The 14,387-nt window shown below is 33.4% G+C and overlaps 1 protein-coding gene across 4 annotated transcripts in view; it reads left to right on the plus strand.

The window, feature by feature from the left end:
* The window catches only part of LOC150108562 (myocyte-specific enhancer factor 2C-like), a 279,724-nt gene that overhangs the window by 231,887 nt on the left and 33,450 nt on the right, over window positions 1-14,387 (plus strand). For all 4 annotated transcript variants that reach the window (XM_090415997.1, XM_090416001.1, XM_090415999.1 and 1 more), the window contains exon 9: window positions 13,362-13,470. In XM_090415997.1, the coding sequence (XP_090272123.1) occupies window positions 13,362-13,470 (109 nt within the window). The remainder of the gene's footprint in view (window positions 1-13,361; window positions 13,471-14,387) is intronic.

Genomic DNA, 14,387 nt, shown 5'->3' on the forward strand with positions numbered 1-14,387 from the left:
GAAATTAAATTCTGGCAGACTGAGTGATCTTATTAAGGTTTTCCATATGTCAGCTATTATCATTCCCTGGTTTCTGTTAAGATTTTCTCAGAACGGGGGACTACAATGGCTTCTTTAAATTTCTACAACGGAAATCTTCTTCTAGATAAGGCATGGAGCTGCTATCCCAATCAATGGTATGGTCAGTAATTGCAAAATGATGGGCTAGACCTGAGTTGTGGGATGTTGTACACTCCAGCTTGTTTGAAAAAAAGCATTAATTTCTTTTGGTGATCTTAAAACATGATGGACAGTCTTGACTGATTTGAATGCAACTCTGCTGTTGAAAGGTTTAAAAAGTTTTGCGATCTTCTCGGACATGTACCTGCATAAGGAATAACTATGGACGACTGTATTGAGTGATGGTAGGTTGTTGTTGTAGGGGGATTTCTATGATATATCTTGTTGATTAGATTCTTTGGATAGCCATTTTTTATTAATGTCTCTGATATATGAGTAATTTCATTAGAGAGTTCTTTTTCTTCTGAGATGATGTTCGTAGCTCTATTTTTGAGCATATGTATTATGCTGAGAGCTTCTGGGAAATATGGTGAGTTGACTTGAAATGAAGATAGCGTCCAGTCTGTGTTGGTTTGCGGTAGACTGTTAGTTTGATATGTCGATCTGCTAGTTTCTTGATTAGGGTATCCAAAAATGGTAGTTGATTATCTTTTTCCAGTTCCAAAGTGAATTGTATTTTTTGATGAAAAGAATTAATTTTGGTTAAAAAGTCCTAAATAGCTGTTTTGTGTCCCTCTAAATTATGACACGATGGAATGGTAATTCCATTGTGTACGTACCTCCACCATACTAAAGGTTTTGGTTCTAATTTTGAGAGGATGTCTATTTCTAGCTTTTCCATAAACAGATCTGCACTGGGCGGCGAAAGGAGACTGCCCATAGTTAAGTCATTTAGTTGCTCGTATATCGTTTCATTCCATTTGAAATAATTAGATTTAAGACAGTGACGAAAAAGATGAGCCGTATCTTTAGAGAAAAGATTGTATATCATCATCATCATCATCATCATCAAATTCCTGCCATGTACCCTCAAGGGGTGTACAGGATATGATAGTACTACATGAAAAAAATTACATCATTACTAACTTCCTATCTACAATTTTCCTCCAAATCAGTCTGTTACTTGTCAAGACTCCAACATTATCAGATCTTATATTTCTATCGTCTAAGGCACTTTGTACCGTATCAATCCACCTATATCTTGGTCTTCCTCTGGGTCGTTTTCCTGCCAACCTGGCAGAGAACACTTGTTTTGCTAATCTTTCCTCTCCCATTCTATTTAAGTGACCATACCATCTGAGATTAGCTCTGCTAACGCATTCCTGGATGCTGACAATGTCAAGTTCTTTCCTAATATCCTCATTTTTAATATGATATTGCCATTGATGCCATCTGTTCACGCCTTTAATCTTTCTCAGGACTCTCATATCTGTGGTCTCTAGTCTTTGGTCAAGTGTTTTACTTCTGACCCAGCTCTCAGATCCATAAGTTAAAATTGGTTTGAACACAGTCTTGTATACAGCTAATTTAGTGTTCCGACTAATTTCTTTCTTATTCCATATGAATTTATTCAACTGACTTCCCACGATACCAGCTTTGCTGATTCTGTTGTCCATTTCTATATTTAGTTTACCATCTTCAGTAAAAATTGTGCCTAAGTAGCTGAAATGTTTTACTTGTTCCACAGGTTCTCCATTCACAACACAGTTGACATTTTCAATGATTCTGCCTACTTTCATTGTCTTTGTCTTTTTATTGCTGACCTTCATACCATATCTATTACAACAGCTATTCAATTTAGTCAGAGAATCTTGCAGACTTGTAGCGGATTTATTTAGAAGTATAACATCATCAGCATAAAGCAAAGAGCTGACATTAACATCTCCAATTTTGATATCAGGTTTAATACCACATTCCTTCATAATGTGATCCATATAGATAATGAATAGCAGAGGGGATAATGTACATCCTTGTCTCACACCAGATTTAACATTAAACCATCTTCCTGTACTTCCTTCAATTCTAACTGCTGACTCACAACTCAAATAAAGACTAAGTATTGCTTGATATAATGCCCCATTGACACCATATAACTGCAGCGTATTGAATAGCTTCTCTCTTGGCACCTTGTCATATGCCTTTTCCAAATCGACAAAACTTAAATACAGATCTTTGTTATATTCCCATGCTTTCTCGACTATTTGTCGTAAAGTGAAGATCTGATCCTGACAGCCTCTATTTGGCCTGAATCCAGCTTGTTCTTCACCAAGCTTTTCTTCCACAATTCTTCTCAACCGTTTCTCAAGTATACTTGCATAGATCTTGCCAGGAACACTCAGTAGGGAAATACCTCTGTAATTCTCACATTCGGTTTTATTTCCCTTTTTATATATGGGTACTATGAGAGCTCTACTCCAATCATCGGGAATTCGTCCCTCTGTCCAGGCTTTCTGAACTATGCAGTGCAGCCACTGTAAGACTCTTATACCACCATACTTCAGCATTTCTGGTCGAATATCATCTACTCCTGCTGCCTTTCCACATTTCAAGCCTTTGATGGCTTTTTCTACTTCAAGTATGGATATGTATTCCTGACTGCATGCCTGGTCAGTGTTTTTTATCACTGTGCTGTCATCACTGCTTGTTTCATTTAGCAGTTTTTCAAAGTAATTACTCCATACTTCAAGGATATCTTTTTCTCCTGTTTTCATTTCACCTTTATGATCTTTAATTCCTTTTACAGCACTCTTTCCTCCATTCCTAAGCTTCTTCAACAACCTCCAGAATATTTTGCCACCTTCTTGATATTTTTTTTCTATATTCTTGCCAAAGTCCTCCCATGACTTTTGTTTAGCTAGTTTTACACACTGTTTAGCTTTCTTACATTTGTCTCTGTATTCTGTAAGAGTAAAAGCTGACTTATTTGCCAGGAACTTTTGATATGCTTTCTTCTTTTCCTTCACTGCCTCCTTAACTTCCTGTGTCCACCAGGGAGTTCTGATTTTTTTATCCTTGCACACAACTTCACCACATGCCTCTCTGGCAGAATCAATCAATGTTTCCTTCAGAGTTTGCCACTGGATCTCCAAGGTTTGATTCCTGTTCTCAAACTCCTTCATTTTCTTTTCAATAATATTTCTGTATTTTAGTCTACAGTTCACATCTGAGAGCTGCTCAACTTTTATTCGCTTTAAAACTTTCTTACATGTTATTCTTTTCAATATGAAATTCAATTTTATCCTGCTCAAGACTAAATAGTGATCACTTCCAATTTCAAATCCTCTGTACACTCTGGTGTCCTGCACCAGGGAGAAAACATCACTATCAACAATAACATAGTCAATGAGACTTTTCTTATTCCTAGCCTCTTCTCTCCATGTGAATTTGTGTACATTTTTATGTTGGAACATGGTGTTAGTAATAACCAGTCCATGTCCTGAGCAGAAATCCAACAGATATTTGCCATTATTATTAGCTTTGCTCTTTTCTCCAAATTTTCCCAAAATATTTTTGTATGTCTCACAATCATTTCCTACTCTGCTATTTAGATCCCCAACAAGGACCAATTTTTCATTTTTCATTGTGTCAGTTGCTTTTTCTAAAGCCTCAAAAAATTCCTCCACTTCTACCTTAGTAGAACCTTCTGTAGGACCATAGGCACAAATAAGTCTCATTGTCCAGTTTCCCATTCTCATATTTGCCCACATTACTCTACTTGAGACTGACTGCCATTCAAGAAGATTAGCCTCATATTTTGTGTTGAAAACTATGGCTACTCCTTCTTTTCCTTGATTGTCATTGCCTGAATATAACATTTTGTATTTATTGCTCAGAAAGATCTCACCAGTTTTGGTCTTTTTTGTTTCAGTCACCCCTATTATGTCGATCTGGTACTTATCTAATTCCTCAGCTAGCTCCATTTCTTTGCCATTCAGGCTTCTTACGTTGATAGTACCGATCTTTAACTCTGGTGATGTTGAGTTGGGGTTTGTTTTCAGATTTGTTCCAGTAGCTGACTTTTCGCTGTTCGCCCTGGTTCCCTGGCGAAAACAACGGGGGCCTTGTTTAACCGGGCGACGCCCCAGCCGGCATGAAATTTTGTCATGTTGTACCATCATTTTTTATTTTGGTTTAACCAATAAGAATACAATTTGGTCGGCTAAATCCCAAATTGCCAGCCCATCCTCGTTCGTTCAGTATCAAAGTAGATACCCAACAGGGTGCACCACGAGAAGGTGAGGATTGGACATTAGGTCAGAACCCCTGGTCGGTTCTCCGCATTCCTTTAAAGGCTATGTGGAGGTCTCCTCTCAGTTATACAGCTTTGACCCTTAAGCACCCCTGAGAGATTGTATATATCATACTGAAAACTTCTTCTACTGGGATGTTGGTAAATAACGATACCATGTCCAAGCTAGCGAGAATGTCTATCTTTAAGATTGAGATGTTTTTCATTTTTTCAATAAAGTGCTTTGAATTCTTAATGTAAGTGTCCGATTTTCTGATATGTCCTTTTAGGAGGCTGGAGAGATGTTTGGACAATAAATATGTGGGGGCATTTCTTCCGCCAACAATCGGGTGTAGTGGAACTTCACTTTTGTGGACTTTCTGGGCTCCATACAATCGTGGTGTCAATGGGTGTAGAGACTTCAGATTCCGTTGCAAGTCTGTGGACCAACTAGTCATGTTCCGTAATAAGTTATTAGTGTCCTTGTGGTCTTTCCATGTTGGGTTCGACTCTAACATGTGATACGTTGATGGGTCTGATAGTAATTCTGCAATCTGTAATTCCACTACGCCCGATCGTTGACGGAAGAAATGCTCCCATATATTTATTGTCTAAACACCTCTCCAGCCTCTTAAAAGGACATTTCAGAAAATCGGACACTTACATTAAGAATTCAAAGCACTTTATTGAAAAATTGAAAAACATCTCGATCTTAAAGACAGACATTCTCGCTAGCTTGGACATGGTATCTTTATTTACCAATATCCCAGTAGAAGAAGTTATCAGTATCATATACAATCTCTTCCCTGAAGATACGGCTCACCTTTTTCATCACTGCCTTAAATCTAATTATTTCAAATGGAATGAAACGATATATGAGCAACTAAATGGTTTAACTATGGACAGTCCCCTTCCGCCGCCCTGTGCAGATCTGCTCATGAAAAAGGTAGAAACAGACCTCTCAAAATTAGAACCAAAACCTTTAATATGGTGGAGGTATGTACGTGATGTCTTCATAATTTGGAGGGATACAAAAACAGCTACTTAGGACTTTTTAACCAAATTTAATTCTTTTCGTCAAAAAATACAATTCACTTTGGAACTGGAAAAAAGATAATCAACTACCATTTTTGGATACCCTAATCAAGAATTAACAGTTCTTTTTCATCTCAGAAAAAAAAGAACTCTGTGGTGAAATTATTCATATATCAGAGAGATTAATAAAAAAAATGGCTATCCAAAGAATCTAATCAGCATGCTTCTTCATAGAATTTGGGTGGTGGTGGGGGGGCACCACCACCACCCAAAACAGCAATAACAACCTACCATCACTCAATACAGTTCATCCATGGTTACTCCTTATGCAGGTACAGTGTCCGAGAAGATCGCAAAACCTTTTAAACCTTTCAACATCAGGGTTGCGTTCAAACCGATCAAGACTGTCTGTCATGTTTTAAGATCGCCAAAAGACATTAATCCTTTTTTCAAACACGCTGGAGTGTACAACATCCCATGTGCTTGTGGTCTAAACTATATAGGACAGACGTCGAGAAGCCTCGAAATCCAAAAAAAAGAACATATAGGAGATGTTAATAACAACAGAACAGATAACTCAGGTCTAGCACATCATTTTGCGATTATTAACCATACCATTGATTGGGATAGCAGCTCCATGCCTCACCTAGAAGATTTCCGTTGTAGAAAACCTTAATAAAATCACTGTCTGCCAGAATTTAATTTCGCTCAAAACTACAGAACATGTGTGTAATGTTATGTGTTCTGTTTTAATGTTTAATTTATACGATAGTGTTGCTCCATTTTCTCTGTACTAGCCACTTTGAGTTTTTTTTCTCTAACATTATAAGCCCTGAAGAAGCCGGACAGGACAGCCCCATCGGCAAAACTTGTTGGTATTAGATGTTTATAAATCATAGTCAATTAAAGATCAATATATGTTTCAGTTTAATTATATGTTTGAATGACCAAATATAATCTAAACGATCTCTGACTTCTTTATATAATTGCACATTCACTTTTCTCCCCTCCAGTATGAATTCTTTGAGTGCCACACCTTGAGAGTCAAAAAAATAAACATCATTTTGACATGACTTTTGGGTTCTCAATTTCATTAGTCTGGGAGATGTCTCACCAACCCATTCATAACTGTATTGCTCTGCTGGGAACTTTTAATGTGCTTTCTTCTTGTTCAGATGAAAGCATATTGAAAGTTCTTAGTAAATAAGTCAGCAGGTGAGCTAAGTTATGTGTAAAAGTAGCTAAACAAAAATCTTGAGATTTGGTAATAATATAGAAAATAAATATCAGGAAGGTGGCAAAAGGTTCTGGGCTATTAAAAAAGCTTAGAAATGGAGAAAAGAATACTATAAAAGGAATCAAAGATTATAAAGGTGACATGAAAACTGAAAATGAGTAATCCTAGATGTCTGGAGTAATTTCTTTGAAAGACTGTTAAACAAACTAAGCAGTGACAGAATCATACTAGAAAATTTTCAAGAGGAATGCAAACAAGGGTACATTGAGGTAGAAAAGCCATCAAAAACTTGAAATGTGGAAAGGCAGCTGGAGTAGATGATATTCAACCAGAAATGGAGGTATAAAATTTTTGCAGTGGCTATGATTTGCATAGCCTGGTAATAAGGGTTCAGTTCTAGATGATTGGATAGAGCCAACTCTCTTAGTTCCCGTATGTAAAAAAAGAGAATAAAGTTGAATGCGAGTATTGCAGAGGAATTTCTCTACTAAGTGTTCCAGATAATATTTATGCAATCCTTGAAGTGAGGATTTTATTTCACTTTAAGACAAATAATTGAGAAATCATGGAATATGACAAGGATCTGTACTTAAATTTTGTAGATCTGGAAAAGGCATGTGACAAGGTGCAAAGAGAAAAGCTGTTCATAATGCTTCACTTATATGGTGTAAATGGGACATTATACACAGCAATACATAGCCTCTATTTCAGCTGTAAGTTAGAATTGAAGAAAATACAGGAAGCTGGTTTGATGTAAAATCAGGTGTAAGACAAGGATGCACATTATCTCCACTCTTATTCATCATCTATATGGACTGCATTACGAAGTAAAGTGGCATTAAACTGGATAGTACAATCCCTGTCAAAAAGTATCCGATCAATGTTGTTGATCACCGCAACTATTGCAATATACCCCGTATATTTCTTGGAATGTTTATCATTAGAACTTTTTAGCATGCAGGAAATGAAATAGCTCACTTTAAAGTATAAAAAGAAAAGAAAAATTTAACCATATTTGTATTCATAACTGTTCAATTTGAACAAAATTTATGTATTGAAGAAAAATAAATCCTAATATACATACAATATTACAGACATTGGTGAGATACTTTTTACCAGGGGTTGTAGAATAGGAGATATCAAACTTAGTTCTTTGCTTTTTTGTAGATAACGTATTCCTAAACACATCACTGCAAATCTCCAAGATTCTCTAATTAAATTGAGTAACAGCTATAACAAATATCATCAGTATATCAGCAATAAAAAGACCAAAACTATGATAGGCAGGAACATAGAAAACTTCAACTTCATTCTCATTGGAGAACCTATAGAACAAATAAAATATCTTAGCTGTTTAAGCACAGTTTTTAGTGAAGGTGACAAATTAAATATGGAAGTAGAAAACAGAATAAGCAAAGCTAGTATGGTGGAGAACCAGCTGAATAAATGTATATGGAATAAGAGAGAAATTAGCCAAAACATGGATCTTGCTGTACCAGATAGTGTTCAAATCAGTTTTAAGTTATGGATCTGAAGTTGGGTTAGAAATAAAGCATTTGATCAAAGACTAGAGACCACAGATATGATTGTTCTTAAAAAAATTAGGGGAGTGAACAGATGGCATCATTGGCAAAATCATATTAAAAATGAAGATATTAGAAAAGAACTTGACATTGTTAGTATTCAAGAATATGCAAGCAGAGTTAATGTATAGTGGAATGTCCCCTTAAATAGAATAGAATAGAGAAAGAGACCTAGAGTAAGACCAAGGTCTAAGTAAATTGATAGATAGTCTGAAGTGCATTAGAAGCACGAATTGTTAGATAGAACAGTATTCGAGTGTTCACAAGTAACAGACCAATTTGGAGGAAAATTGTTGATAAGAAAATAATAATGTAAACATAACCATGTAGTGCTGCCATATAGTATGCCCACAGATACAAGATCCTTCGACACTTCTGCACATCTCAAAAGAAGGAGAATCCATTCCGATAATAGGGTAATCAATCCGTATTGTGGGGCGAGTGTTTATTATTACATGTCAGAAAATTAACTTCTCTTTTATGATCATTGTAGTTTTAAAGTTGTAACTATTTTGCTTGTATAACAGTCGGAAAATTTTACGTATAAAACAAGTGATTTTGCTTGTTGGTGAACAATTTGTGCATCGGTGAACAATTCAGGCTATTATAGTCAGACCACATAAGCGAGAGCTGTCATTGGCAGTCTGCCAATGACAGCTCTCGCTTATGTGGTCTGACTATAATAGCCCTAATTTCCCTTGATGGTACATATCAGGAAATTGATGATGATTGATGATAGATTATTTGAATTGGAAAAAAGCCTACAAAAAACAGTTTTTAAAGGGGGGGGGGGACTTTCCGATTTATAATTTTTGATTTTAATGGTATAGTACTTAAAATATTTAGTTCATTACGAATATTTCAGATTACTGACATTAATTTAAGCTAAAGTAACATTTTGAAATTTTAAACATTAATTCTGCATTTTCATTTCTGTAATTTCATATGCTTCTAGTTTTTCTTTGTTGTCTCCCATTATTATTTGCATTTGTATTGTGTATTGTATTCTTTGTTTGGTTCTTACCAATCATTTGTGTTCTGTTACTAGTATGATCTCCTAGGTTGCATTTCCTGTGATTTCTTTTGCTTTGTTTTTCACTATTTTCTTTGTTTCCCAGAGTTTCCTTCGGAGTTTCCTTACCTGGTTTCTGCCATGCAATTTTGTTGTCAATGTATAATTTCCTTCAGATTCCTTTGACTGCTGCTGATTTTTTTATTTATTTGTGTGGGGTTCCTCCACTGTCCCTTAGGATTGGTTGAGCCCTCCTAATGAGGGATTAAGTATGTATTTTATGACTATAGATCCATATTTGTTCACAGGCCAGTTTGCCTGTTCTGAGGGATGAAAAAGCCCTCTACCTCAGTATAGGACCAGCTAACTCACCTTTAATCAAAAGAGACCAGACAAAGGTTCCTAACATCATGGATGGGAATCGAATCCAAGTCTTTCAAAACAAAGAGCTTCATCTACCTACTGAGCTGTGGAGGCTTTACTGCTGCTGATTGATCGATTTGGTTTTGTAGGAAATTCAGTTTGCTATGAAAGTTTTGTGCTTTTTTTCTGTTGGTAATAGAGAGTTTAAAATAACATTGGTTCTTATAGTACTTAGGTCAGGATTTTTCCATAGTTCATTATAGTATATTATTTCATTATAATAGTGTTTGCTATAGTACATTTCTACTCTAGTATGAACAGTAAATGATTACTGTTTCATATGAAAAAACTATTAGTGATATTCTTTTTTTATTTATAACTAAAATTAAATTTAAGTATAATTTAAAAAAAAAAACTTTTTTTTTTTTTTTTTTTAGAATGGGAAACAAAATGCAGATCAGAAAAGTACTGCATTGCCCAATAGTTTAAAAAAAAAAAAAAAAATGCTGTCTCCAGTCTACTTCTTTTAGCTCCATAACCCTTTATAGGTTTTGGCTTGCTTTCACAATATTTTTCCATTTTACTCTATTCAGTGCAGTACTTTTCCAATTCTTAACTTTAAGAATTTCAAGATCTTTCTCAACCTCATCTAACCATCTCTTTTTAGGTCTTACCCTCTTCTTTATCCAATTATTTTCCATTTGTATATATTTTTTGACTCCTCTACTTTCTTCCATCCTTTCTAAGTGGCCTATCCATACTATCTTTGTGCCGTAATAAATCTAACAATACTTCTCCATTTATTAATTCGTTAATTTCACTATTTGTTCTTATTCTTTAATTATCATTCTTCTCTTTAATTGGTATCCATAAATTTTTCTCATTATTTTCCTTTCAAAAATCCTTAACCTATTCTCTTCTTTTTTTGGGGTAGAGTCTATGATTTGCATTGTATGTCATTATTGGTCAAATAATCGGTTTATAGATTTTTAGTTCAGAATTCCTATCTACAACTTTGTTACCCAATAATCCTTTTTGCATGTGATAGCATTTATTTCCAGCTATTATTCTATTATTTCTTCTGCTATGTTATTCGTTATTGTTATTAGGGATCCTAGATATTTAAAATGATTTACTGATTCAAAATTATAACCATCTATACTATATTTAGAGGCTATTCTATTTCCATTTCTTCCATATTGCATATATTTAGTTTTTTGTTCATTAATTTGTAAATCAACTTCTTTTGCATTTAAATCTAATTCTTTAAACTTATTTTCTAAATCTTTTTGGTATGACTAATTATTGCAGTATCACCTGCATATGCACAAATCTCTACAGATTTATTATTAATATAGCCTCTTATGTTGAGTCTTCTTATATATTCAAGTGTCAAATTAAACAGACCTGCAGGCATTGCATCTCCCTGTCTTGCTCTGGAACTTATTTCAAATGCTTCTGTTAACTCACCTTGTATTTTAACCCTTGCCTTAGATCCTTCTAGTGTTATTTCAATCATTCTAACCAATTTTTTTGTGATTTCCAATCTTTTAAGACTTAAGCATTTTTTGTCTATTTATTTTGATAAAGCCTGTTTAAAATCAATATATAAATTATATAATTCTATATTATATTCCATACATTTTTTATGTATATTCCTTAACATAAATATATTATCAGTGGTAGATCTCTTTGGTCTAAAACCAGATTGGTAATCTCCTAAAATTTCTTCAGTATATGGTTCTAATCTACTACTTATTAAACTTGATAAAATTTTATGTTACATTTAGTAGTGTGATTTCTCTATAATTACCATAATTCAGTTTATCTCCCTTTTTATATATTGGTTGAATCATTCCTATTTTCCATTCCTCTGGTAATTTTTCTTCATTCCATATTTCAATTATTAATTGCCATATTTTTCCCCATAATCATTTTCCAGCATTCTTGATAAGCTTTCCTGTTATTCCATCTATACCTGGTGCTTTAAAGTTTTTTATCTGTTTTATAATTTTAACTACTTCATAAGTTGGTTCTTTTATTTTTTTCTTCATTTATTCCAAATTCACTCAAATTCCTATCTTCATTATTAGTAATTTCTTCTTCTGATAACAATTCTTCAAAATACTCTTTTGGTATCTTTATGACTTTTTCTTTTTCAGTTATTATTTTTCCTTCTTTATTTTTGCATCCTCTTATTTGAGGATTAAAATTTTGTACTAGTGAATTCATTTCTTTATAATATTTTCTTATTTTTTGTTTTATTATATTCGCTTATTAACTCTATTTTCCTCTTCATCGTCATCGCTTTTTTTCTTTTGATTACATATTTTATTTGCTTCCCTTCTCTTTTCTTGATATTTTTCTCTATTAGCTGTTGTATTTCTTTTGTATATATTTCTTTCTTGCTTTATTTTTTAATTTCTATTGCTTTCCTGCATTCATCATCAAACCATTCCTTTTGATTCTTTTATATTTCCCTATTATTTCTTCTGCTGCATTTATAGTTGTTGTTTTAATTATCTTCCATTTATCTTCTGTATTATTTTGATTTTCAAATTATTTAATGTCCTCTATTTTTCTTTGTATAATTTAATAGTCTCTTTATTTGTGAAAGCTTCAGTATTCCATTTCTCAATTCTTTCTGCTTTCCCTCTATTTATTATTGATATTCTTTGTCTCAATTTTGCACCAACCAACATATGGTCAGAGTCGCAGTTTGCACCTCTAAATGATCTTATATCAATAATTGATGTTGCCTATCTTTTAGAAATCAAAACATAATCTATCTGATTACACTCATTAGTAGCTGGTATAATCCATGTTCCTAAATGTATCCTTTTATGTGGAAAATTGTGCTCATTACTCTTAATTTATTAGTTGTTGCAAACCTGAGCAACTTTATTACCATTATCATTAGTTTCTTCATGTAGACTACAACTTCCAAACTACTCTTTAAATATATATTCCTTTCCTAATTTAGCATTAATATCTCCTAATACAATCATAGCATCTTTTTTTTGTATGCCTTACATGCTTTTTGCAAATCATAAAATTGGCCAGTAACGTTTTCATCGGCATTCTCAATTGGAGCATAAATATTTATAAATATAATGTCATGAAATTTACGTTTAATACATATTTTACACATTCTCTCATTTATTGGTGTAAATCCTAATATTGATTTGTAGACCTTTTTTGTTATAATAAAACTAACTCCATGTTCTCCTTCTTTTATAGGACAACTAAAGTGTAACTTATCTTTTTTATTAATTACTCCTTGTCCTTTCCATCTTATTTCCTGTAAGGCTGTGATATCCATACTATATTTCAATAATTCTTCTGCTACATTTTGCATTTTACCAGCCTGTAATAACGTCCTGACATTCCGTTTTCCGAATTTCGTAATATTTCTCATTAACCTTTTCCTTTACATGTGTTGTTTCCATAGAGTCAGTCCGGTTTCATATTGTTTAGCCTTCTCAACAAAATATTTTTTCTAGGAATGGGTTGTTAGTCCATTGTCAACCCCTCCTCCTTTATCTGGGCTTGGAACTGGCAACAGTATCATTCAGCTACTCAATCCACCCATCGAATACTGCAGGTGGAGTTGTCTCCAATCTACTATCTAGCTGAAAATTTATTTATCAACTTTATTTCAGATTCTGGATTCTGCTTGAAATTAACATAGCTGTTAATATTTTTAGAAGAAGCACAAACTAATACAGAATTTGAAATGTTTAAATTTTGTATATATGTGAAATTTTTATGCTTTTTTTAAATATTAAATATATAAAAGATAATGTTGTCATCTCTTTACTGAATTAATTCTTTATTGTTCAGGTGATTTCCAATTAAACTCTGACTTAGGATTAAGTGGATTTTCAACCCAAAGCTTACTTCAGAATTGGCCAGGCCAAAGCTCGATGTCAACAGTTATTAGTCAAAGCAGGTATAGTGGAATTATTTCCTCCTTGCAGCACTATAGTTTAAAATACTACTTTTTAGAAGTATTTTGCAAAAATGTTGAAGTGTCTGTTAGATTTGTTTTTTTCCTCTATACACAACTCATTCCAGATCTCTAGTTTATATTAAAATTTGGTATTTGGAATGGTTTCAAAAATCTGCAAACAATTTCAGTTTTTCTATATAATTATTCACAAAGGAACAAAATAAGCTGTTTATTTATTGCAATAACTCTAATGTCATGTGAATTTAATAAAATAAAAATAAAATATTTGTCAGTACATAAATATGGCTTGTTTCATAAATGCAATGTAACTTTGATACACCTATTGGATCAAGTACATCATTTGTAGAGCTCTTGAATAATCTAATTTATTAGAGATATCATGATGAGTCCTCCCAAAAATCATGAATGTCAGCTTGAAAATTTAACTTGGAAGTTTCAAACTGTTATTATAAACAAAAAAATTGCTTGATAATGTGTGACATAACACACATATATTCATCTGTGCAGTAATTTTTGTTGTTAAATTCCATGTTCAAGACTGGTTTTCACATTCAAGACTATTTAAAATGATAATTTTTTAATCTGTTTTGATGGATTTTTAATGAAAGTGTTACCTATGATCACTATTAAAATTCGTCAGTCACTTTACATTTATTTCTGGAAGGTACATACTGTAGACAATTGGCTCACTCATTTTCATTGTTGGGGAATGCTGTAACTATAGAAGAATGCTGTTAAAAAAAAACACACTTTTTTTGTGTATAATCATGTCTTACATTTAGATGTGGTTATTCATTCATACCCAAGCATTACAGGACTCTGGCTTGATGGATTTTATTTAAATGTGGTATTTCAAATCTTTACAACATTTTTTCGAGTCATTCTAGTTTTTGTTT

This window comes from Typopeltis vanoorti, chromosome 3, assembly GCF_054136105.1.
Source record: "Typopeltis vanoorti isolate ZY-2024b chromosome 3, IOZ_Tvanoo_1.0, whole genome shotgun sequence".
Lineage (NCBI taxonomy): Eukaryota > Metazoa > Arthropoda > Arachnida > Uropygi > Thelyphonidae > Typopeltis > Typopeltis vanoorti.